The 27,052-nt window shown below is 39.8% G+C and overlaps 1 protein-coding gene across 3 annotated transcripts in view; it reads right to left on the bottom strand.

Moving 5' to 3' along the window:
* Positions 1–8,745: 8,745 nt before the first annotated feature.
* LOC135753702 (NLR family CARD domain-containing protein 3-like) overlaps positions 8,746–27,052 on the bottom strand; it is a 76,416-nt gene continuing 58,109 nt past the window's right edge. For all 3 annotated transcript variants that reach the window (XM_073816090.1, XM_073816088.1, XM_073816089.1), the window contains one exon: positions 8,746–9,389. In XM_073816090.1, coding sequence (XP_073672191.1) covers positions 9,329–9,389 — 61 coding nt within the window. In that variant the 3' untranslated portion in view covers positions 8,746–9,328. The remainder of the gene's footprint in view (positions 9,390–27,052) is intronic.

A 27,052-nucleotide genomic window follows, 5' to 3' on the forward strand; every position in this document is an offset into this window, starting at 1 on the left:
ACAAGAAATCAAACAGCCTGACGTCTCTCTCATGTTCAGTTTTGTCTTCTGAACAAATCAAAATATCAATATATTGAATGATGACTGATGTTAAATCAAAATCTTTCAAATGTCTTTGATGTCTTAAATGTCTTTAACAAAGACTGCTGGTATATTTTTGACTTTAAATTGTAAAAGCAAATAATGATGAAATTTCTTTTACAATTGGTACAGACCAAAATCCATTAGTAATATTAAACACTGTAAACCATGGGCGAGGCTAGCCCCTTTTTAGGTTTGCTTCAGCACCCCTAAAAAGGAGCTCAGCACCCCTAAAACTTGGAGCAAGAAATTTATTTATTCTAAAATGTTGGTTCGTCTTTGACAAGGTTAAATAATGTCCAAAACATACTCCGTAGTTTGTGGTTTAAAATGTATATGTTAAGGTAGAAAATGAAAACCTCCCCGCTTAGCAAATGGTGTCATCCTCTTCTTTTACTTCTCTGTACCTGCATCGCTTAGCCTGAGCGCGAAACACACGCAGAGTGAGAATCAGTTAAAAGTGTTGTGATTCAACTTGCTTGCATGAATCTTACAAAATGTTTACGTTATGTTTATAATGAGCGAGTACATCACGAATCAATCTTTCAAGCCGTGTTTTTGTTTTATACTGAATCACCATGGTACACGTATAATAAGTGTTTATTTTCGGATTATTTTAGTCCGGCGGGTACCCGCGCGCTGCGGAGTAGTACAGTACCTGGGTGACTCGTCCATAGACTTAAACGGAGAGAAGTAGCGCCGGTTACAATGTTCTTCCGCAAGACGCATGCAGTTTTGTGCGTCTCAGTGGGTAGTTGCATACGTGTGTCTCCGTTGTTAAAGTTTATTGTATGATTTATCGTTAATTTGAGACTTATTTTAACAATCGGGAGTCATGTAAACATGACGTCACGTGCGTCTTTTCTGGTCAGTCGTCATGAAAACATGGCGTTTGGAACAGAGTGAAAACAAACTACATATCACTGTATACCACCAGTACCGGTAAGTTATGTGTGAAATCACTAACTGTCTGACTATCAAACTAACAAACTATTAATAAACCTACCATATGTTGTAGGCATAAAAGTTATAAATTAGGAGATTTGTCATTTTTACAAAGGCTTAAAACGACACACTGTATATACACATAAAACCATACCCACACTGCTGATGTAGCCCACCTTTTGTCCTGATACTTTAATATGGCATTAATGGCAAAAAAGTGCTAGCTCGCCACTAATTAGAAATAAAAAGGTTGGCAAAAAAATGCTTTAAAATATGTAATTTTAAAAAAAGTTCTAAGGGGGAGCATGCTCCCAGACCCTAGAGGGGTAATTTTCTTCTCATCTTTTTCACCCCTGACCCGTTTTCATGCCTGAAAGGTCTCCAAAAAAATCTGGATTTTGGAGTTAGTTGAACCAATGTTAAAATGATAGTTATTTTACAATAAACATATTGGTTTCTGTAGGAAAAAAGAGTGGGTGGTGGCAGGGGAGCTCATTGGGTGCTCAGCACCCCTAAAGCTCTAACCCTAGAATCGCCTCTGCTGTAAACCATTTGTGTTCCCGTTTAATCAAGCTGAAACTTGTTGATGAGTCAGACACAAGAGGTCTTATCTTATCAATGTATTAGTTTGCTTAGCTACTCTATAATCAACTGTGAGTCTCCATGATCCATAACTGCCATATCACATTTCAATTCTGAATTGCAAATCTGAATTCAAATTAATTAACACATCCAAACCAAGTAATGGATGAATAATGTCACCTGCTAAACTGCAACAGTGACTACATGTGGGACAAACTGAAAGATGAGAGGAAGATTTAAGCATCATGGATGAGTCCCCATTTATGTTACAAACCCCTGTTTAAAATATGCTTGTTCTAAAAAGGTTAAGCAACATAAATGACACGTGACACTCCCTCACACATCTCATTTCCCCTATTCTTGACAGGTGATTAAACTTAAATTATACTTAAACCAAAAAAACTTAACACAGAGAAACATCAAAATAAAACACATGTTATCTCGATTGGCCAACATCATGACGCACACAGAATTCACAGCTGTGTACTGCACAGCAAAGCTGCTGCCTAGGCCATAACACCGTGTTTCTCTGAGAAATGTCAAACTTTCTCCTGTTGCTTCTGAAACATGAAATTTCGTTTCTGATGTTAAAGAAACTTCTGTAAGAAAATTAGATGGAAAGATTGTTATCTCTGCTTCTTATCAATGAGAAGATAAAATATGTATTTAAAATATGGACCCTAACATATAAAATAGGCCGACACATAAGCACTCTCTCTCAAAGCTTTAAAAAGAGAAGAGAAAAGCTTATCATTGTTTTGTTTTTGCTTTAGCAATCGCTGGAAGAACAGATACAGCGCCTCTCAAACCCCCTTCTTCGCTCACACAAACGTTCAGCGATTCTCAACACTTTCATTTATCCTTCATTTACAACTTGCAAATTCATTCCAAACTACTTACTTTTGTACTTCCTACATCAAACCAAACCTAAAGATTTATCCAAACATCTCTTTTAGCTCTATCGTCAGTTAAACATTCATTACTCAAAGTTTCACCAGGAACTTCTTCAAACTTTTTCTGTCTGCTCATAACAGATTGACTGAAACTATGCTGAACCAATAGTCTGACCAATAAAGAAAAATAAATCTCTTTCAGAGCTTCCAAACAGTTAAAACTGATCTTGGATATGACATTCCCTACTTCCTTTGACCATCATAAATTTACTTCACTTACTTCACTTCCTCTAACCTTCATACACTTACTTTGAGCCCTCAACTCTATGAAAAACAGCACAAGAATGCACCGTCTTTCACACACACCATTCGTATCTGAACATAAATTTACTGGGCATATTTTATTTACTGTAGTTAAAAGAATGAGAGTTTATACACAATTAACCCTTTATTTTACCCATCAAAGGTTTAGAAAAATATTCCGTGGTTGTATATGCTCTTGTGGAGCTTAATGAAATAGTAATTTCATCAGAAAGTTGATAGCAGCTGTAATCTTAACACAAATTTGAAATTTGGAAGAATTCGATCACATACTTGTCCCTTAACTGTTATGTTTATACATGGCAAATTTCGAAAAGCAACTTCCTTAAACATTGTACAATTAAATGGCATATATCATGGTATACTAACTGGCATTTGCAAAGGCAGATCTTGCCAAGCACAGCATAGAAGTAGCAAAACCAAAATACTCATCTGAACTCACGAAGGACATGATTTACGTAATTTCAGACACATCAATGTCTGTTTCAAAATCTGAAACAGTTCGTATTGATGTCACTACCAGTATCGCATGCATTTAAAATCTGGTAAAACCGACGTAATTTGCTTTTGATCAACAAAGAGTTGTAACTTAAACATAAGCCATTTTAGATTTTTGTTTATTTTCAAACTGAGCTTTAAACTTTTGACTATCTATCTTATAACCCCTTCAGCATTCCCTCCATAACTTCTTTTATCTCTGTTATGTTTGTCTTGATTTTGCATTTTCACTTTTCAATTTCAACATTTAGACAAAGTGACAAAAATCCAAGGATACACTTCGATTCTCGGGTTATCATTCTTTTGAATTTTACACATGTTTTTTTTAACTCTTTAGATACGTCTTTAATATGTCTTTACTTTTACCTTTGTCTTGGGAACCTAAAGACCGCCCAACGTACTTTGATGTTATATTATATTTGATGTTATATTTAGCAACTGATTTTTTCTTTTTCCTCTTGTTTGATCTTAAAGTGCTCTTTCAGCTTTTGTTTTAGCTAGCTTTTTAATTATATCTTCTAGCTTGATTGACACTAACTGACTGCTCCATTATCAAAGTAATATAATCTGACCAGTAGACAAGCTACCAACACAGTACGTACTGAATTTTCCAAAATGTCAGAACAGAACACACTCACTTTTGCTTTTGCTTAAGTGGATGAGTCAGGAGAGAGGACACCGGACCAGCCGAGGTTAACCTTCACTTGCGGCTTGGAGTCAGAAGCCAGTGGTCTGGAAACATTTCCATCTGGATGTGCGAGAGAAAATCCTGACTCCTCGTTCGAATAGAGACAACAAAAATTTTATTCTATCCTGCCGACTACACCAAAACTGTTAGATCTGGTCTCCACACCACAGACAAAATAAAAAACGATCCAGCCCCGGACACCAGATCACGTCAGAAAACATAAGTTTACTTTGTTAAAGCATCTGTCAGATACAAGGCTGATCAATCGTTGCTAGAGGAGAGCATAAACAGAGTCGTGAGACAGAGGTTTTAGATGATAAAATAGAACAGAGTTTTATTGATGGACAGCTAGTTTCAGTTGCATATGCCTCAATGTTCAAACCTCGTCTACCCCAGGAATACAGCATGCACAGTTATATCCAAAATTGCTCAGCTGCATCATCCCTTAGACATTGGGCTTCCATAAACATTCTCTTTATCTATCTCTGTTTACACACAGACAGAACAGCTCTATGAAACTGAACCACCAAGAGACATATAAAATATAGAAATACAATGTATTAATGAATGATATAATCAAATATAGAAATATAATAATGAATGAATAAATGAATAATGAATAAAAACAATAATTAATAAATGAATTAATAAACAATAATGTAGTAATAAAAATGATAATAATGAAATTGATAATGATAAAATAATATTAAATAATCAAATACAATAATTAAATGGATAAAAACTAATGATTATAAAATGATGATTATGTAAATAAATGACTAAAGATAAAAAAACAATAATAAAAACATTCTGCACGTGAGGATCTAAGGTAGGACCCTTCAACGGATAGACTAATTATTTAACCCTAACTAAGTTGAGTATATTTGTGATTACTATACGAGGGCTATATAAGTCAGGACCTCTGGTGCGGTTAAGTTTAATTATTTAACCCTAACTAAGTTGAGTATGTTTTTGATTACTATACGAGGGCTATATAAGTCAGGACCTCTGGTGTGGTTGAGTTTATGTTTCAGAATTCGCACAACGGCCGGTGTGGGCTGATATGACATTGGTAATCGAATGAATGAGTTCAATGCTAACATGAGTAAATAGAATGATCAAACGTTTATCCAAATTCTGTATTTACATCAATTTGATTCATATTACAATACGTTTCATATCTTTGGAGTCAGGTATTAAGTTGTGTAATGTTAAAACATCATCTACAAGCACCGGAAAAGACAGAACGCGCTATAATCCACGGCCATGCCATTTGGATTCCGTCGTTGGGCCAAACGGATGGATGGGGTCATATTTGGACCCCTTACAAAGTCCAAATATATTTGGACCCCTTACAAACATACTCAACAGTTACACCTTCTTTACCCAGATTGCAGGAAGATACACTTCTTCAGGTTGGACAATGTGTGGTACATGACTTTCTGCAAACAAAGCACAATCATTAAATTTTTTTTGTAAAAAAAGTAAAATAAAAGGGTAAGACAAACACTAATTTATGATTCTTAGGTATTAAATTCCTTTACAAAAGTATTTCCAAAAAGTGTCGATTTTTTTGTTTTGTACACAAAACATTTGATCTTCGGTTGGCTTCTTTGTGGGCTGAGCATTAATTAATTTTGTAAAGATCGAACATCTTAAAGATTTTTTTAACATCCTCTTTATGAAAATTGTTTAGCTCACTGTAAGCCTGCATGTTTTTCGTTATACTTTAAATGGCAAATAAGAATATATAGCCTAACATAGAAATAAAAAACATCACAGAAAAGAATAGCAAATAAACAGAAAAAACATTCATGTAACTCGCTGTAGAACAACGAGTGAAATCTACGTAGGTTTAAAAAGAAAAGTATCTGAACTTACCTTACAGTATTATATAAAGACAAAACAAAGATCACGCGTCGTCAAGTGTGGCAGTTTGAATTTCATGCGGGTCCTCTTGAAAGCTGTAGCATTATGGGAAAGGTAGTACTTTTCATAAAGCGGATTGAACGCTGTTGCTGTTAACTGACTACTGTTTCCAATATGCATTGCAATCTACATCATCATATTCAGAGAGTACAACATAATACGTATTAGTATAGTATTACTTACTAGTATTTTTGTGCTTGTTAACACAATTTAATGTAAAGTCTTATTTAATTGCTATTTGTCTTTGTCTGATGTAGGATAGTGCAGACTGAATCACTCATTTATTTTTCTTCATTCTGAAATCATTTATTTATTACTTTGTTTGTATGGTCCACTGCACATTGACACATCCTTTGTATTAACTGCCTATAAAAATAAAATGCTCTAACTGTAATTTCATATTTTGTCCTCCTAGTGATATCAGGAACATTATTAAATGACCAACAGAGGACCATGTGAGGACATTCTATTAATGTTCCAAATGTCCTCTTTGTAACGTTGCCATGTGACCACAGAATAACCAATATGGAACGTCCCCCTAAAGTCATATCAGGAACATTATTATATGACCAACAGAGGACCATGTAGGATGGTTCTGTAAATGTTCCAAATGTCCTCTCTGTAACGTTCTTTTGTGACCACAGGATAACCAATATGGAATGTCTTCCTACAGTTATATCGAGAACGTTTTTATCTGACCAAAATAGTACCATGTGGGAATGTTCTGTTAATGTCTCAGGTGTCCTCTCTGTAACGTTCTTATGTGACCACAGGATAACTAATATGGAATGTCTTCCTACAGTCATATCGGGAACGTTTTTATCTGACCAAAATAGTACCATGTGGGAATGTTCTGTTAATGTTCCAAATGTCCTTTCTAAAACGTTCTTATGTGGTACAAAATAAAACGTAGCGCTTTTCTAAGCGGATTTAAAAGAGGAACTATATTGTATGGCGGAACAGCACTTTTGGGAGTAGTCAAAGTACTCCCAAAAGTGCTGTTCCGCCATACAATATAGTTCCTCTTTTAAATCCGCTTAGAAAAGCGCTACGTTTTATTTTGTACCACCAAATTAGCTCGTATAACTACTCATCTTAAATAGGAAAAATGTTGATGTGTTTGGTCACTTCTAACTTTATCTCTGAGTGGTACCATTGAATGAATGGGGCTAAGCTAAATGCTATCGAAGTGTCGCAGCGCGCCCCAGTGCTTACATCACCATTATATTATTAAACGTAGACTGTCCAGATATTTTGACTACTGATATACTACATTACTGAATTGTTACTGCTGTATTACACTACTGTTGTATCTCTCTACCTGCACTGAGAACATCTTTAATTAACCAATATATATATAGTACTGATCAAGATGATGGACTTATTTTGCTTGATATATTTTCTTTCTGCATTATCTTTAGTAATGATACGTTTTACACCTTTTAAAGTTACTGAATTTGATTACACATGTGTCTTTCTTTTTCTTAATTACAAATAATGAGATGTTAATTGTTTTTGAACATTTTCATTTTTGGGTTCCTTTAGTATGTACAGGGTCCAAGAATCTTTTTCCCTTCCTTTAAGCTAATATACTCACTAAAACAAACAAGAATGGTGCCATTTTGGGAAGGTTTTGGTTCTTGTTCCCTTAAGGGAGTGAGTGGTGCATCTTAACTGCGCCTGTGTTAGGATCTGCATGGAACTTTTGATCCATGAAAGCTCTTAGCTAGTATAACATCATGTGCGACAACGTTCTGCTGCAGCACTCTCATTATGTGATGGTTCTCTTAAAAGTACCCCCTAATGTTTGATGGACTTAGAAGTCCATGAGGGGGGAATATATAGTAATTTTTGTTGGGTATATTACTGATCATATAGTGTATTAATATTATATTAGGCCTAAGGCCTATTGTTTCTACACAAGGCTATAAGACACCCAGTTAAACTTTCGTTTTATGAGAAAAGGTCGAAACGACCGATAAACAAGAGGACGTCATTTCAGATTAGTTAACTTTCGTTTTCTCAGTTTCCTAATTAAAAGAGACCAGGTGCGATCCTGCCACTATACCCCGATTGTTCTCGCCATGATTATTATAAGAAACTAGGTAAAAACAACCGACAAACAAGAGTACGTAATTTTAAGATTTGAGGAGCAGTCCAGCTGTACTTTGCTATATTAATAATAAGCTACCTTTGCAAGCTAGGCCAAGGCCATGAGAACCAATAAGCTGAATATATCATTTTAGATATGAGGAAGGATTCAGCTGCACTTTTGCTACATCAAACAATAAAATTAATTGTGGCAGACCGAGACCAATTAGAAGAGTATACGTCATCTCAGATAAGAAGTGTTTGATCTTACTGTATAAAAATGGAGTCAGATGTTGGGAAGGCAGATGATCTTTGAGCACCTCTTTGAGGGGTGTTGATTGTCTCACTTTGTTGGCTCGAGCGAATAAAGTAATTTTTGTTTGGCACCTGGAACCTTTGTCTCCTGAGTATTTTTTCTTATAAAGGATTCAAGCTAAGACTTTTTGCCACAACACATTCTTACTACATTGGCTGTTTTCACGTTTCTCTTTCCCTCTGAACTGTCAAAATTTTTATTTTAATACACATGAATGCCTAAAAATGTTTTCTCGTTTTTTTATCTGCTTCTGTTCTCATAAAACGAAATGTGTGTGTTCATGTTTATGCCTGCACCACCTCTTTATCTCTCTTTATTTGCTGTCTCCTGAACATAACAACCACTGAGTTGTGTCCATGTTAAATTTCCATGCGACAATCACTCACAACTGCCTTGACGTCTGACATTATTATAACCTTTATTTTACCAGGAAAGAAGCACATTGAGATTAAGAATCTCTTTTACAAGAGCATCCTGGCCAAGACAGAAAGACACATTTGAATTTAACAAATAACATCCAACAATACATACACCAAAATCTTATTTGGATTGACAGTGTGAACAAGATATTATATTCAGAAATGAGCATTATGAACATCTATAAGGAATATTTAGTCACATGACCTAAAGCTTATATCTCATTGGTCAGTCTGTCATCATTGTTGAGAATAGATCCATAGGAATGAACTGTTATGATGATGATGAAGATATACAGGTAATGAAGCATCAGCAGAGCTCAGAAGACTTTAAACCGCATCAGATGAGACAGAAAGAGAGACACTGAGTGTCATATACCAGCTGTGTAAGAATCACATCCACAACACAAACATCATTGAACTTCATTAAACTCTTCTGCTGGATTATGAATGCAGATCATCATCCACATGTTTGTGTGTTTAACTCTAACAGATGTCTCTCATGTTGAGCTCTGATGTCTCACTGCTGCTGTTTGTCCAGTAGGAGGCAGTAAGCAGATCTTCTACTTTATGACTGAAGACAGTTGTTTGATTTGTCATAAGATGATTGATACAGTCGAGGCTTAATACTGTAAAACATTAAAGAGAAAGATCAGACATTAATAAACACTCATTACAGTCAATATCAACAGACATCATGTCAGAATCATGTTTATATTTATCATCTTACATGACTTTCATCATTATACATTTTTTTATTTAACAGACACTTTTATCTAAAGTGACTTACACATGAGAATAATACAAGTAGTGCTATCATACCACATTTACATTAAATACCAGACTAAAACAACACTACAGTCATGGGCAAAAGTATTGGCAGTGACATAAATTTTGTGTTTTGCAAAGTTTGCTGCTTCAGGCCTAGTCCACACGGACACGGGTATATTTATAACCTGAGTTTTCCCTAAAAAAAATTCCGTCCACACATGCTCGGTTTAAATTAAATATCCATCCACACGATAAAGCAAAAGCACGCTATCAAGCGCTGTCAAGAGCATGCCACACCAGCCGGCGGGGATATAACCCCGTGTTCCGCAATATAGTGAGATAACTGAGCATCTATCTGTATACATGTTAGAAGCCCTGTTAGCTTTGTCAGTTGATTAATTTGTTCAGTGAATTAGGCAGTGAATTAGGCAGTGAAATAGCAGTGAATTAGGTTATAAACCTTTAAACAGAGAACAAAAGTAAAAGTTTTTTAACTAAACAGTTCAATTAAACATTCTTATTAAACATTTCATTTAAACATTTCAATTAAACATTCTAATGAAACATTTCAATCAAATATTTTAACTAAACATTTTAAATGAATTTTATGATAAATTAAGTACTTAAACCTTTTACATGGAATAAAGCAGTACACTACAAAGTAAATAAACATTTCACAAACCATTGGCGTCTTTGGACTGAACCTATGAGTGAATGTAGAGTGTCTTCTCTGTGAAGTTTGTTTGTCTGAATGACTGAGGAACCCCATGTTTTAACAGGTGCTCCAAATCAGTGACAATGACTGATCACATGACAAGCAGCTGATTTACTGCTGCTGATGCACTCTGGGAAATGTAGTTCTTTAAGTCTAATTTCTGAGATTCTGCTCAACACTACCCACTTGAGCTCCTGGTTTTCCAAAACCAGAGGTCACACAAGTGCTTTCATACCTCTGCTTGTTCTTCAATGGGAATTAGAATGACAAGGCGTCTGACATCTCTGTGAAGAATTGTGGCTGGGATTTTGGTTTGGAGCCTCTTGGTTTTTTCACTATTAGCTCTAATGGGACCTTCTTTGTCTTTGTGATGTGAACAGGATAGCTGGGAAAAGTTCTCACAAGCACATCTCTTACGATGCCTTTGCTGTCAGCATTAACACCGACCACTCTAGCCAGCTTATATTGTGCTCTCAAGGCGTTTTGGTCAGCCAAACAAACCACATCTCCAACCGCAACATTTCGCTCTTTGGTGTGCCATTTGTTCCTTACGAACAAATTGGGTCCAGCCAATTGGCTCCACTTCTTCCAGAAATTGCTTACTTCTGCTTGAATATGTTTAAGTCTTTTGTAAGGGTAGCCATCAAATTGGAAATCCCCAGGGTCTCCTTTTGGATTGGCACGTCCTAAAAGCAGAGAATTTGGGGTGATGTACTCTACACAGTCTTCTCTGCTTTGAGTTCTTGCATCGATGGGTCTCTCATTTGCAAGGTTGGCTGCCATGAAGAGAAAAGTTTGAAATTCTCCCCATGTGAAACCACCATCTCCACCAAGGTTGCTTAATGCCCGCTTTACTACTTTGACAGCTGCCTCTGCTGCACCATTTCTATGGGGAGAGTCTCCAGGGTGAATCTTCCATGACCATTCTGTACCATGCTTGGCAGCTGTGTCTTCAATTTCAGATTTGTTTAGTTGGTTCAGGAATTTGTAAAGCTTCTCCAGTGCAGGTCTGGCTCCCACAAAGTTAGTGCCCGGGTCTGACCAGAGTTTCTTGGGGTGTCCTCTCAGTGAGGTGAACCTTTGATAGGCTAGCAAGAATCCTTCAGAAGACATGTCACTCACCACTTCAGTATGGATGGCTCTAGAAGCCATGCAGCAGAAAACTATTCCCCATACTCTGAGTCTAGTTCTCTTCTTGACCTCATCTTTCCCTTCATAAGGGCCAAAAAGGTCCATAGTGGTAAATTCAAAAGGTGCAGCTGGGCCTGTTCGCTCTAGAGGCAAGTCAGCCATGATTTGTTGGCAGTGTTTTGCTTTGTTTTTCCTGCAAACCACACAGCTGTCAACCACTTTCTTGGCAAGTCTACGGCCTTTTATTACCCAGGCTTTCTTTCTCATCCGGAGAAGGGTTCCTGCCACTCCTTCGTGGTTTGCTTTGTGGGATTCCTTTCCCAACAGTGTAGATACCCATGCTTCAAATGGTAAAACTGGCACTGCTGTCTTATCTTCATTGAACATCTGAATTCTGCCCCCGCAAACTAGCAGTCCGGAGTTCACATCTTTGTATACTGCCAGTCTGCTTAGAGTTGTGTCTGCAAAAACTGTACCTTCTTGAGCTGCAAGAAAGATGTCTTTGAGTGCATCTTCTTTTTCTTTAACAGTCAGCACAGCTTGCTTGGGTGATCTAACTTCCCACTTTAACTGTTTAGGGGCCCGACACTTCCTCTTCAGCCACTGCTTGGCAGCAAGACAAACCCAGGCAACGACTATCACCAGTTTGGCCAGACTACTGGATCTTCTTACTTCTATGAGATTTTTAACCCATCCAGTGGGCTTCATACTTAGAAGAGGAGTTGGATTTACCACAGGTATTCCCTCTTGAGTTTTACTCTTTGGACTTTCCTGATTGCCTTGTAGGTCTTCATTTTTCTGACTGCTTCTGGCTTGAGCTCTAGTTAATGCACCTGTGAATGCCTTTCTCTGAAGCTTGTTGACACTCTCCCTGGCATGAGCTGCAATCTCTCCTGCTGATTTTATAGGCCACTTCTCCACTGGCCACTTCAGGAACTCCATTTTGCCATGTAGAATTCTCCCTCAAATCTTCAGGAGCGCCTCCTCTCGTTATGATGTCAGCTATGTTTAGATCTCCACGGATCCACCACCAGTCTTGCACTAGTCCAGCCTTCTGGATTTCACCCACTCTATTTGCAAAGAAGGTTTTGTACCCATAACTGACTCTTTGAATGGCTCCCAAGACTGTTTGACTGTCGAGTAGATGGAACCATCTCTCGATTTTAATTCGAGCATGTTTTTCCACATACTTCCTGATCCTAGCTGCGAAGACAACACCACAGATCTCAGCTTTTACAGCTTCTCCCTTCTGATCCAGGGGTGTCAGCTTGGCTTTCGACTCAACAAATCGAACTTCAGTGCCTTGACTTGTCTCCCATCTTAAGTACATCACAGCTCCATAGGATTTGTCACTTCCATCAGAGAATGTGATGCCCCAAGGTCTCCTTTCCCAGCCAGCTGGTGTGAGGCTCCTGTGGAATTTTACCTGTCCAAGCTGCACATATTCTTCAAAAAGCTGTATGGCTTCTTCTCTGAGGCTTTCTGAGAGAGGTTGGTCCCAAGTTTCTTGGGTTAGTTTCCCACCCCCTCCCTCTTGGAATGCTTTTCTTACAAGAATTGCTCCCTTCTGTTTTGCAGGTGTGACTTAGCCAATTGGGTCGTACAGTCCAGCCACTTGGCTTAAGAGAGCCCTCCTAGTCAGTGGCTTAGGTGTCTCAGTTCTTACCTCCTCCTTAAGAAGATCTTTTCCAACTCTCATCTTCTTTTTCCTTTTGGAAAAGTTAACTGAGGTTAACATGTAGAGCTTGTCTTCATCCATTTGGTAGCCGATACCCAAGGTTTTATTGTCTTCACCTTTCATTTGATTTGGAAGAATTAAGGTTCTACTTTGTGTTTCTGTTAAACCCTCCTCCGTCTGCATTTCTTGCCTCCCACTTTGCCCTGACCGGACCCATGGTTTGAGGAAGAAACCTCCAGCTTTCAAGATCTCTTCCACATTTGCTGTAATATTGTCAAGTTTATTTAGGTCATTATGGGAGGTTAAGAGGTCATCTACATAGCTGTCCTCTTCAATGACTCTGCGCTCATCTTCTAAGTGAAGAAAGTTGGGCAGGCGTGCAGTCTCCCTCATAGCCAACTGAGCAATGCAACCAGCAGGTCTGTCCCCAATATTGACTCTGGTAATTGCATATTCACCTCTCTCTTCATCTGGGCTGTCCCTCCAGAGGAACCTATGAAGATGCATCTCACCTCTAGAGATGCATACATCCCTTCTCTGAACCTCAGTAAGACAGCTCTGATAGGGTTGAGAACGTCTGGTCCCTTCAAAAGAAGATCATTCATACTCACGCCTTTGTATTCCTGGCTACTATTCCATACAATACGAATTGGTGTGGTCACTGAATGAGGGTTTGGTGCCACCAGGTGGCTTACGTACCACACTGGTCCGTTCCATTCATCCATAATTTTGTTGGTGAGTTTTATGGCTGCGCCTCTTTCAATCATTTCATGTATCTGATTAGTATATGCAACTTTCCAGTCTAGCTCTCTGCTTAGTTGCTTTTCCATCTTTAAGAAACAAGCTTGGACTGCACCTTTGTTGTTTGGGAGAGAGGCTGGATCTACCGTCCAAGGATACTTTGCATCCCAATGTGGCGCTGATGTGTGAGCATCCCCCTTCTTGTAGGTAAGACCTCCTTTAATGATCTCCAATTCCCTCTCCTCTGCCAGGGTCATTTCTTTTCCTCCTGGTGGACAGTTTCCACAACGGCATCCTCCACATCTTGGCTCACATGCAGCTCCGATGCTATCCCAGTGCCACCACTCTAGGAACTTACGGTTACTGACCGCTGTAAATTTGGTCCGAGCTTCATCTTTTTGCTGTGGCTGGGCTGTATCAATTGCTGGACTTGTGATTTCTTGATATTTGACAGCTGCTGTCCTCATGGAGTGAGCAAAGTGTGTTCTGGACTCAAATTCTGCTACCTCCACTTCTTCAAATAAGTCGGGATGTGCCCCACCCACTGTCTTACCCAACGGACCCTCCCACAAGACGAGGTCTCCAATGATCTTTACTCTCTGTGGAGCGAGTCTTCCCTCTCGGTGGCTAATAAGAAGTTCAACCTCTTCTGGCCTTTCCAATTCTTTCAGTTTGACTTCTGGGAAGAATTTTCTCAATTTTTCAGGTTCAATTACTTGATGCACTCTGGCGATTTCATCCAAGCCGTAGCAGACCATTTCGTGAGCTCTCTCTGTTCCTTTTGGTGTTTTGACTCTGACTTTGAGGAGATACCTTTGTGTGTTGACTTCTATAGCCATACCACCAACCCCATGCACAACTAAAGTTATCTTCTCATGTCTTAACCTTAGTCTTTCAGCAGCCTTATGGGTGATGTAGTTTGTATCTGAAGCGAGGTCAATTAAAGTCCCAATCTTCTGCCCTGCGTTTGCAGTGACTTGCATCAACATCATGATAACTGGAAGTTCAGAGAGCCCATTTCTCTGCAATAGCTCAGACTGGCCTGAAGCATCAAGTGTCACTGCAGTTTTGTTGGTGTTGGTGAAAACCTTTCTGCATCGATCTGCCATTTCTGGAGAAAGTTCAGACAAGATCTCCTCTTGTTCCTCAGTTAGTTTGCTTTCCCCTTTGACGTCTTTTCCACTCTTTCTCTCTTCCCCTCTTTTGAATTCTCCCTTTGGGCAGAGGAAATAATGGTGGTCTGGGGCACCACCTTCCTTTTTACAGTCTTTATTTCTGCATAGGAATGTGTCTCTGCAGTATCCATCTTCATCATGGCATCCGAGACATTTTCTGCATGCTCCCAGCTTTCTCAATACAGCTTTCTTTTCAGGTAGTTTAAGTCTTTTGAACTTTCTACAAAAGAAGATTTTGTTGTTGTGCCCTCTCTCACCACAGACACCACATCCTTCATCAAACTCTTCTTTCTTTGTGGTTTTTGTTGAGGCGATTTTTCTGTCATACTTTTTGTCTGAACGATCTGATTTCTCCACCTTCTCCACAGTTCTGAGCTGTTCAAGTCTCTCCAGTATTTCTTCTTGACTTTTCAAGAACTTCAAAAGCATGCCAAAGTGGTTGTCTGATGTGACGTTGTTCCTGGGTTCAACCATGAACATCACCCAGTCTCGTTTAATAAAGTCAGGCAACTTGCTTTTAATGGTTTTAATTACCAGTGGGTTATTTATGGCTCCAGAGTTTCCTAACTCTGTAAGATCTGCTAGGGCCTTCTCCACTGACTGTATGGGGTCAATGACCTTTCTTGGCTGGTTCCCTTTCACATGTGGCATCTTCTCTAGCTCTTCAAGGATTTCCACTGTGATGGTTGACTTGTTGCCATATCTGTTCTCCAAGACTCTGAACATGTCTTTGGCAGTGGTGTAGGTTGAAAGTCTGAGGTCTTTTGAGATTCTGTCATCCACACTTTCCAAGAGTTGAATTTTCTTAACTTCAGTTGATCCAGATGGCTCTCCCTGCTTTTGCAGGCTCTCCCAGTCTTTCCTCCATCTGTGATATTCTCTCTTGCTTCCACTGAAAATAGGTAGATAGGTTGGCTTAATTCTTACTAATGGAGTGGATGTTGCCAGTTGGGGTTGTACTGGTCCGGTGCTTTGCTCATTGACCGTCCGTGCAGTGACAAATTCAGCTCTCCTTACCTCAAGCCTGTAGTAGGATGCTCTTATGTCCTTGACTCTTCCATCTAATTCATCCTTTAACTCTTTAGGGATCCATCTCTCCCATGTTGACATTGCTGAGATGGCCTCTTTTATTCTCTTGTCCAAGAGACTGAGGTGCACTTCATAGCCCTCCAAATTGGCACTTTCCACAGGCACATCAGCCGCTTCATCATTGCCTTTCTCTGCTTCCGAGATTGCCACCAGAAGTTCACTCTCTCCATACCTCGACCACAGGTTTGTTTGAACAATGGTTCTTATTTCCGCCAACTTTGTTTCACCTTCCTTTACAGATCTATCAACGTCAGCTTCTTGCTGTTCATTAAGACCTGCTTCCTCATTTTCAGTCTTAATGTCTGCCTCCAGTCCAATTCTGTAGTCATCATTGGCATCGAGCATCTTCCTGAAACAATCTGAAAGCTTAGTGTATTCCTCCTTTAACTCCACTTGAAGCATTCTGCTTGCTTCTCTTGAAATTAAGTTGGCTTGTCTGGTGAAGCTGCTTTTTGCAGTGGTCCTCTCCTTTTTGAGCTGCTGGACCGTCATCCCCAGGACATCTTCTGCCATCTTGATTTCCTCTACGTCAACAGCTTATTTCTGGATCTGAAGCCGTTTATCCTCAGGGCCAGGCTGCTTCGCGTGGTTTACAACTGTCAAATCCTCTCTTGTTCAATTTCCAAAGGACACAAGGACAACTCAAATTTCCAGCTTAATCACTTTTATTTTTCGTTTGGCTTTGTCAGTTGATTAATTTGTTCAGTGAATTAGGCAGTGAATTAGGCAGTGAAATAGCAGTGAATTAGGTTGTAAACCTTTAAACAGAGAACAAAAGTAAAAGTTTTTTAACTAAACAGTTCAATTAAACATTCTTATTAAACATTTCATTTAAACATTTCAATTAAACATTTCATTTAAACATTCTAATGAAACAGTTCAATCAAATATTTTAACTAAACATTTTACATGAATTTTATGATAAATTAAGTACTTAAACCTTTTACATGGAATAAAGCAGTACACTACAAAGTAAATAAACATTTCACAAACCATTGGCGTCTTTGGACTGAACCTATGAGTGAATTTAGAGTGTCTTCTCTGTGAAGTTTGTTTGTCTGAATGACTGAGGAACCCCATGTTTTAACAGGTGCTCCAAATCAGTGACAATGACTGATCACATGACAAGCAGCTGATTTACTGCTGCTGATGCACTCTGGGAAATGTAGTTCTTTAAGTCTAATTTCTGAGATTCTGCTCAACAGTTATTATTAGCAAGATACATCCGCCATTGCACAGAATCATCAACAAAGCAGTCAGTGGCGCACAATCTTGAAGTCAAACACAGTGGATAACGGCGCACACTCTGACGTTGCAAAGCAAAACCCCCGGTTTTACTCTCTACACGACACCAGGGTTTCTTAAAAAGCTCACCCTGGCCGGGGTTTTCAAATATGCTCGGTTTCAGTGCCCTGATACTGCGGTTTCGTGTGGACGAACAGCCGAACCGCGTGAAAAAACTCACGGTTATAAAAATACCCGTGTCCAAGTGGACTAGGCCTCAGTATTTGTAGATTATTTTTCCATGTTTCTATGGTATACTGGAAAACAATGATAAGCATGTAGCAGGGTGACTGAATGATTTCATTCACCTGTGCTTAATTTAAGTCCCCGCCCCTTTCTTGGTTGATATAAGGGATGTGTGTTTTTCACATGGCATGCGTCTCGGTATTGGCTTAGTGTTGGCTGCCCACGCCTCACAGGTATGAGTAGCCGGTTTCATATAACAAGAAGAAATTGACCGCGGCTAATTATTTACATTTTGTTTTCTGTGGCATTGATAGTATGTCATTGATAGCATGTGTTCTTTACTGAGCTACTGCACTGCAAGATGGTGCGTGACTGCAAAGCGGTTTGTGTGGCGGGATCATTCTGCGGTATGTACGCTTATAGTTTCGTGTGATAATAATTTGTTTCTGTTTTTAATATTATCTTTCTGCTCAGCAGGATGACCCTGCGTAACTGAGAGCCTCTTGTGCTATTTGCGAGAGCGTATCATTGCTAAACTGTGATCGTGTATAATTTCGACTGCGTCGCTGTTTTGCCTCGACGTTCATCCCCATAGCAACTATTAACCGTTGTGACTCGATTGCACGTTGCTATCGGGTATTGTGTCGGCTATTCCTCTGACTGTGCAAACTGGTTGGTTGTTTCATTTGGCCCCAGTCTATTCAATTCCACTGGTTTGAAGCACCTCGTATGTATGTTTATTTGGTTTAATTTAATGTCAATGTGTTTTATGTGGTATTTGGTCCTAATTATGTGAAGGGGTTAGACCCTTGAATTATTTTATTTGTTTTATTCTTTTTGATTGTATTCATGTTTGTGTGTGTTCTCAGAGAGTTCGGTCAGAGTTGTGCAAATAACTCCGCCCAAGTAGCAGTGCTTCGCCTACTGAGAATATAGTTCCCAGTATGTATACTGTTAAAGGATGGCTGCGTCTCATATGACCTTGTTATTTGTACACGGTGTGACCATACAAATCACAACACATAAATAGGAAAATGTTCGCGTTATTTTGTCACTTATTGGGAGCAGTATACTAGCTGGAGCCATGCATTTCCAGTCTTTGTGCTAAGCTAAGCTAGCGGGGGCTGTGCCAGAGAGAGTTACAGCACGCACGGAGATGAGAGAGGTATATATGGGGGATACGGTGAATAAGCTTCATTCCCAAAATGTGGCCGTGTTCCTTTAAGGTGCTTTATGCAACCGGGCCCAGAACTCAGACATCTTTAAGTTTCAGTGCCATAGAGAAACATCTAAAGCTCTCATCAGTTTGATGTTGTTTATGCTTCAAAAATGGTCAAACGATGTGCCTGGGGTACTTGTAACACTGATTCCAGGTATCCTGAGAGGGTGGACAATGGATTTATTTTTTTATTTCCTAAACCCATAAAAGACAGAGCAAAATGTCCTAACTGGTGCCCTAAGGATTTAACCCCAATCCCAATGAAGATGAAAACATACATTTACTGATTGTCAGACTCTCATTAAGTTTCAGTAAAGTTAGTGAGTGCATGTGTCACGCCCCGGGGCTGGCTGCTATGTGCCTAAGCCACGCCCCTTTCCAACTTCCACCTCGAGGAGGTCCCCAAAGCCAACCCAATGACCAGACAACAACGGGTACAGGTAAGTATAAAACAAGATTTTATTGAATTTAAATAATTAAAATGAACTTGGGAATTGGGGAAGGGGAAATTAAAACTAGTACTCTCGGCTCTGCCCTCCAGGTAGGCTGCGGCCAGGAAGAGTAACGAGGAAAAAGGGGGGGGGGGGACAGCAGGGGTCAGACACTGTGGGCCAGGGATGTAGGACTCAGGCTCCTGCTTGGACTGGTCTACCCGTGGCGCCCTCCTTTTCCTCCTGGAGGCAGAAATGAAACAAGATGAGTGTTTAGCTGGTTATATTCTTCTGCGTACCTTACTCTCCGTGCGGAGTTTTTCCTCTGTACGTGCTCTGAGGGTTGCACAATGTTCCTTTGTCTCACAGGTATCTCTTTCTTCTGCAGGCTGCTGCAGAACACCAGGGGGTCAGCCCTACCAGCGGCGAAGGACCTCTTCTCGCCTTCACTCGGATCACGGTCGGGTAAGTATAGATTCCTTTCCTCTTTCTTCTCTCCTTTCTTTTCCTCTCCACAGGCGGCGGCTGGGATACAAAGGCACAATTACTGAAACTTAGGTTACTCTCACCTCTCTGCTGGACTCAGCGTACAGTAAGTACGGGTTTCACACAGTTACTTTTCGTGTCGCTCACTCTCTTTCTCTCTCTCTTTCCACAGGCAGCAGCTGGGACACAAGAGGCACACTTACTTGGACTTGGTTTGCTCTCACCTCTCTGCTGGACACAGTGTACAGTAAGTACGGGTTTCACACAGTTCCTTTTCACGTCGCTCACTCTCTTTCTCTCTCTCTTTCCACAGGCAGCAGCTGGGACACAAGAGGCACAATTACTTGGACTTGGTTTGCTCTCACCTCTCTGCTGGACACAGTGTACAGTAAGTACGGGTTTCACACAGTTCCTTTTCGCGTCGCTCACTCTCTTTCTCTCTCTCTTTCCACAGGCAACAGCTGGGACACAAGAGGCACAGTTACTTGGACTTGGTTTGCTCTCACCTCTCTGCTGGACACAGCGTACAGCAAGTACGAATTCCACACGGTTCCTTTTCGTGGCGTTCCACTCGTTCCAACTTTACACAGCACGTTCCTTTTTCCTAACATACAGATCCCAGAATATATTAATTTTGGTTACACAGGGTGGCGGACTTACGACACTGATGTCTTCGATGCGTCAGCTGGAGTAAGCAGTTCTCATGTGGCGTCGGGGACCAACCCTCTCGACAAGCTCGGCGGTTGCGGGGAGGGGGAAACGTCGTACTGTCTCACCGGCCTGAGCGCTGCCCTTTTCTCACCCTCCTTAGGCGTTCGAATACAGGACAGGGGCGGCCTTTCGACGAGACCTCGGGACAGACAGGATTTTCCACTCCTCTCTTCTGCAACGGTAAGTATCACACAGATGACAATATCCACACTAGTGACTCGTAATCGTACTCACACAACTGTACTACTCCAGCACTTCACCGCCACTCCTAGACCCACTCCAATGTCAAGGACCGGAATCGTTCTGGACACCACACTGTTACTCTTTACCTGGGGCGTGCTCACGACATATAATTAGGGGCCACACTGAGACCGACAGCCTCTTCGTTCTCCCTCGACGAGGCGTACGAAGGCAGGGGTTTTGTCTGACAAGACACACAGCAATGCACAGCACCACGTTAAAAGTGAAAGTTCCACAGCACAAAGACTCACCCACCACGATCCAGTGTACACTTAGGATGCCCGCCTTTCTCCACTTCGCCTGGGTCTGTTCGGCGATGATTAATACGGCCCAGTCGGTAGATGCATCGTCGTGGCGAGCCCCAGCCAATGTTCCTTAGGCTCTCCCACCACGCTAATTTAGGGGTAGGGCCTAACTCAGAGGTAATCGCTTTCACAACAAATTATCCATACAATGCATATTCAGCTCAGTGTGTTATACTCACGGATACTATCAACCTTGGTTCCAACTGTCCTTTGTTTTAATTCATCCGGCGATCGCCTCGGTCACACACACAGGACGTCTCTTCTCCTAGCAGAGTTACACAGCAATATCATGCATCTCCATGCAGAAATACACTCACGCTTTCTCTACTTCCTCTTCGTTATTGCGTCTCAGTTTCCAATGCTTCCGATCTTGCTTCAACCCTTAAGGTGTCCAAAGTCCACATAGTCATATAAGTTCCAGCCAGAGAGAGAGATAAACAGCCCACGGCCAACGTACTAGAGGACACAACCGCAGCGCTTCAAACTGCAAACAATGAGCCCCAAACTGTGATTTTAGCTGTCCTTAAATACTGCCTTTGTTTAGCGTGTCCTCCAATCGTCAATCGCTCCGCTTAACTAGACACATCTGTTGATTTTCCCTCCCGCGGCGCTACCGGAAGTCCGGTTTTCCACTTTTCCGGCCCGGTGGGAAACCTTCCGGGCGGAACCAAACTAACTTTGGTTCCGCTCCTGAAAAGATCGTCACCTTGTGACACATGCTGACATAAACCTTCAGTGTGAATGAAACGCAGAAACAATGCCATAAGGGGCGTGTCATGGCAACATGAAGTTATGGTTCAGCTCTTTAAAATGAGGGGTTTACATGCAGATTTACATTCACGATGAGAAATGTCTGCAAACTGGCGCGTCACACGCTCCTTTATAGTCTTAACATAAACAAAAACAAAGTATTTTCTGGAGTGAGGAATAATAGATAATAGGCAAACTTCAGACGCTGTGGAGAAAAAAAACTACCAAGTGCAGGACTTTACTTCATGTGTCTTTCCGGGATATTAACGGTATCTGTGTGAACGAAAACACAGATTCCAGCAAATCATAGAAAGTGTGAATCAGTCCCGGCGCCATGGGCGGGCTTTAGGGGGCCGGGCCCGCCCTGTGAGTCACCAGTGCCCGCCCTGGACGAACCTGCTGTCTCCCTTCACCTGTTCACCAGCTCCATGTTTTTATCAATAGGCCACTGTTATTAATTAAAAGTTATTGTTTTGTACATGTATAACTCCTGAATAAAAATAAAAACGTGTTTGGTCTGATTTAAAAAATATATATTTTAAACGTATTGGAATGGTGTGTCAATAGTGAGGGTGGAAATGTTTGGTTGTTTGCTAAGCGCGCCACCGCTTAACGTTAAGACATGATTGAGTGCTGCCTGCAGTGAGACTGACACGGTTCTGCTGTTATCTTTCACTATTTTCGCTGCTGAAACAACAAAAACAGTCAACATTGCGTCTAAAATGTAAGTGGCTTAATATTAATTACTTGTTTAGTGAACTGTCATTAAATCTGTCACATTTTCAACCGTGATGTGATGCTGCTTAACTGTATCATGTTATTAAAAAATCCAAATTTTTACCGCAGTATGTTTAACCCACTTTGTTAACACACTTTGTGTTTGCTGTGCTTATTTGTTTAACTTTGCGTTATTACATTATTCAGTTTCGGTCGCCATTGATTACAGGATGCAGAATCATTATACTGTTTTGGTGATTGTTATTGGCGTTTTTAATCAGACTAGGCAACTTGTTCGGTCGAGCAAGTAAAATTCTCTTTCACTTGGCCTTTTAAAAAATCCACTTGTCTCTGATATTAAGCGGACAAGCGTTGATGTCGAGCCCTGCGACGTGTTTTATTTGTGTTTAGATTGCTTCAGTAAGCTAGGTCCAATCTTTACGACTTCTCCGTTGTATTGCGTTAATGGAGAGGTATGTTAGTTCTTCCTCTCTTTTTTGTCCATTTAATTAATAATTAATGATATTATGCATTGCAGTGAGGTTGCTCTCATTTGTGCCCCCCCTGAAAAATGAAATGCCCGTCTGTGAATTTGTGTCTGGCGACAGGTCTGGTGTGAATGAACAAAAAATCAAATGATCCAGGACAAATACCGGACGCATTTCCTGTGTATTTTCCGTTTTGTCTGTGTGTAAAGGTCTATGCTAACCTAAATAGCGATCTGTTCTCACCTCATGTAATGTGTAGGTCAAAAACACATAAACGATGGTCCAGATTTCAGTGCCTCTCCATATTAAACTGGTTAAATATAAATTAATTTAATCTTACTCTGCGGTACATTAACAGTGCTGATCCTGGATGTTACCACCTGTGATCGTGAAGACTGTAACCGAGGCTTTCATATTTATTTTAAAATCTTTTATAAATCCCTCCATGCCAAATTAAATTCTCACTTGAAGGCTCCTTGACAGTAGGTGGTTTTTATGAGTCCAAAATTTATTCTCACTTACAGCTGTTATTGTAATTCAATGTGTGGGAAACACTGCACCTACTTTTTAAGACCACTCACTTTTTTTCTTATTTAACGCATTTGTCTGCTCACTTGTCAGGGCGCCGTCAGTCAAATCCATTCCATTTGAGGAATTCCCTAATGCATTAAACTCCGTGTTTTAGCCGTGATGATAAAGTACAATTGATGCAATGTTGTGGCATGGAGGCCTCAGGTCCTAACTTTCCTTAGGGCCCCCAAAATGATAAACCCGTCACTGCTCAATCACACTTTCACATTTGCTGCTGATATGATTAAAGGGGACTGTCACAGTGTAGTATGAGGTTGAGACACTGGCCCTCATTTATCAAACGTGCGTACACCAAATTTCCAGCGTACACCTGGCGTACACCCAAAACCACGGTGACTTTGAGATTTATCAATATGGACGTTGGCGTACGGCACGCTCAAATCCTACGCCAGCTCAGGAGGTGGTGTACGCACATTTTGAGTTAGTGCAGAAATGCGCAAACAATTCCTAACAACACAAAACGCACTGACAAACTAAAATATATGATATATTATGACCCACTGTAAAAAACTAAAACTATATTATGCAACATGTACTTCAATGTTTAATTTGTGAGACTTTACCAAAGCATTTGATTTGTAGGCATATGTATTCCTTCAGTTGAGAGCCTGGGCGCTTTACCTGACGTTTCAGGGCAAAGCATGTGAGCGGAGCGGAGCCTTGAGCGGTGCGGTAATATTACCATCAAAGCGCCTCTCTAAAGATCCGCTCGCTCAGCACCGAGCGGCACATTGCAAGAAAGCACAAGGATGTGCTACGAAAACATGGTAATAATGCATCAAAAGGTAAGCTAGTTACATACTATTCGATGATAAATAAATAGCTACACATGAATAGGTAAGGTAAAATGCTTGTGTTGAATGGAGCCATAAATCCGATCATGATGACATGCGGACAAAATCATGGCCACGAATTATCTTTTATGCTACATTATGGACACTTCTTTTTCTTATTTAGTTTAAAGTAAATATTCAACAGTTTGTTCCTTGGAATTAATTATTATAATATTTCGTAATTACTATTACAATTATTATTACTTCAAATTATGAATAAGCCTAGTAAAACATGTGGATGTCGTGGAAACAAATTGTTAATTTGAATTATATCCGGAGCTCCGTATCAAACTGGATCTTAGCTAACAAACAACTGTATGTAAACACAGAAAAACACACTACAAAAGTTACTACATCATTTTTAAAATATTATTAAAAAAAAACTTAACCGAACCATTAAGCAGACATATAATTTAGATGTAGGCAACATTACATAATAATAATAATAATAATAATAATAATAATAATAATAAATAATTATTCTTCTAAATATCAATAAAGCGTCTTTAATAATAAAAATAATAATACAAATATTACAAAACGTCATGCAATTATTAATGTTTCTTTAGTCCCTCTATTTAAACTCCCAAATAAAACAATTTTGTTTCTTTCCACTTCCCTGGTTTCTCCTCTTTGCCGTCTTCCATGTGTCAATGTCGTAAAATGAGGGCGTGGGAGAGGTGGAGACTTGAATTTATATGGGCGTGTTATTCTAATGACGATCGTTTTCAGCCGCCGCATTTATGAAGGGCAGATATTGCTTACACCTGAATTTCAGAGGTACGCACAGTTTCATAAATCAGGCGGTGAGAGGAGTGTAAGCGTAATCTTACGCCAACATATACGCCCGTTTCTACGCAAGAATGATAAATGAGGGCCACTGTGACTAGCCTTATACACAGCTATTATTATTACACAGCCACCATTAACACCAAGCACGATTCGAATGCCGGCATTTAATGTATACACGGATCTGTGTAGTGGTGTAGTGTATTGTGTATCTGTGTTTAATGTTAATGTTTTATGTTTATCACTGTTTGTACTTCTCAAACAAAACTACATTTCATCTGCCATAAAACATTGAAATAACCACACGCATATTCTTTATCTACTATGATTTATTGGGCAATAAACACGCATACAAAGATTACAAACACTCACCAGTTTCCATTTTCCAGAACCAAACCTGTGCAATATACAACCTGGGACTTTTATACACTTACCATGCTGGGCAGCCATTTTGGTTGTGACATCATATGGGTCACCAGTTCATGCCTGTATAAAAGTGTTCTGTTTTCTGTTTAAAGTCTTAATGGTTGTTTGATGTGTGTGTGGAATGTTGTGTTTGTACTTATTTATTTTCATTAATGAATATTTTGTTGCCCATGCATGTTTTTAAAGTTGGAGGAGAAACCCCCACCAATTTCAAAATGGTTTGGTCCAGGGGCGGAGCTAAGAATATAAAATGGCTCCCACACAGTAGTCAGTGTGGGTATTTCAGTTAATACAAGAATTACGATGTATGGGAGTTGAAAATATTTCATTAAAATTATTGTTAGGAAAAGAGGGTAGGCAATCAAGAATTCAAGAAGTATTATTTAAATATTTGAAAAACATAGGAATAATAAACAGAATTTAGGTTTTAAATAAAAATTTTTTTTATTTTTTTTTGCATTTCTTTCTTCCAAATCTATGCCCACTCCACACTCCAGATCAGTAGGTGGCGGTAATGCACCTTTTCGTTGGTTTGCCAAACCGCCATAAAACACCAGAAGAAGAAGTCAGTGTGGGTTGTTGGAGTTTGTGTTTTGCTTTATACAAAGTCTATTGCGGATTTCTTGTTGATGCAGTTCAGATCAGTTGATTTAGCTGAACTAGCATGTAAATACTTTGTATATAGTGTATATTTTGTACAGTTTATTTTCTTTTTGATTATTTTTCTATTTTTACACCGTGTATCATTAATAAATCACCCTTCACCTGCATCCAAGCGGCTTCTGTGTCACTTTTGCCTCCAATTCCCCCGGTCAAATCCTAACAGGGACATTCCATGAAATCAGATTTTTTCCATGTTTAAATGCTATAATGGGGTCCCCAGTGCTTCTACCAACCCAGAAAACATGAAAAATAGCAACCCTGTAACTTTGTTTTGGTAAGGCTCTCTCTGCAAGCATGTGAACATATAGGTCATGCGGATTTCGCTCCCCCTATGACGTAGGTAAGGGATCTTATTATAATGATACCACCTCTTCATCTCCGCTATCCAACCATGACGCTACCTCGAGTGCGAGTGACCGAGAGAAAGTATGACTGACAGCATGACGCGTTTGTATTCCCTCAAAAACAAACAGGAGCCTACAATCTTATAACTTGTAGTTTTAATAATATTTCTAAAGATTGAATTAACATTCTAAAGGATTAACCTTACATAAGTGCAACAGAGAGAGCGAGTGAGTGAGAGAGAGCGAGTGAGCGAACGAACGAGAGAGAGAGAGAGAGCGCAACGCGACGGTTCGCTTTCAAGTATATTGTTTAATATGTTTCTCTGAAGTTTATATGAATGAACTCGAGGATTAATGCACTGCAAGAGACAGAGTGAGAGAACAACGCGTATTCACTATCACACACAAAGTAAATATGTTGTTAAATGTTTCTCTGAAGTTTCAAATGAATATGAGGAGTTACAAGATAGATGAGAGACTGACACAAACGTGAATGTGTTCAATATGTGTACACAATAAACTTAAACAT

Source organism: Paramisgurnus dabryanus, chromosome 10 (assembly GCF_030506205.2).
Source record: "Paramisgurnus dabryanus chromosome 10, PD_genome_1.1, whole genome shotgun sequence".
NCBI classification, from domain to species: Eukaryota; Metazoa; Chordata; class Actinopteri; order Cypriniformes; family Cobitidae; genus Paramisgurnus; species Paramisgurnus dabryanus.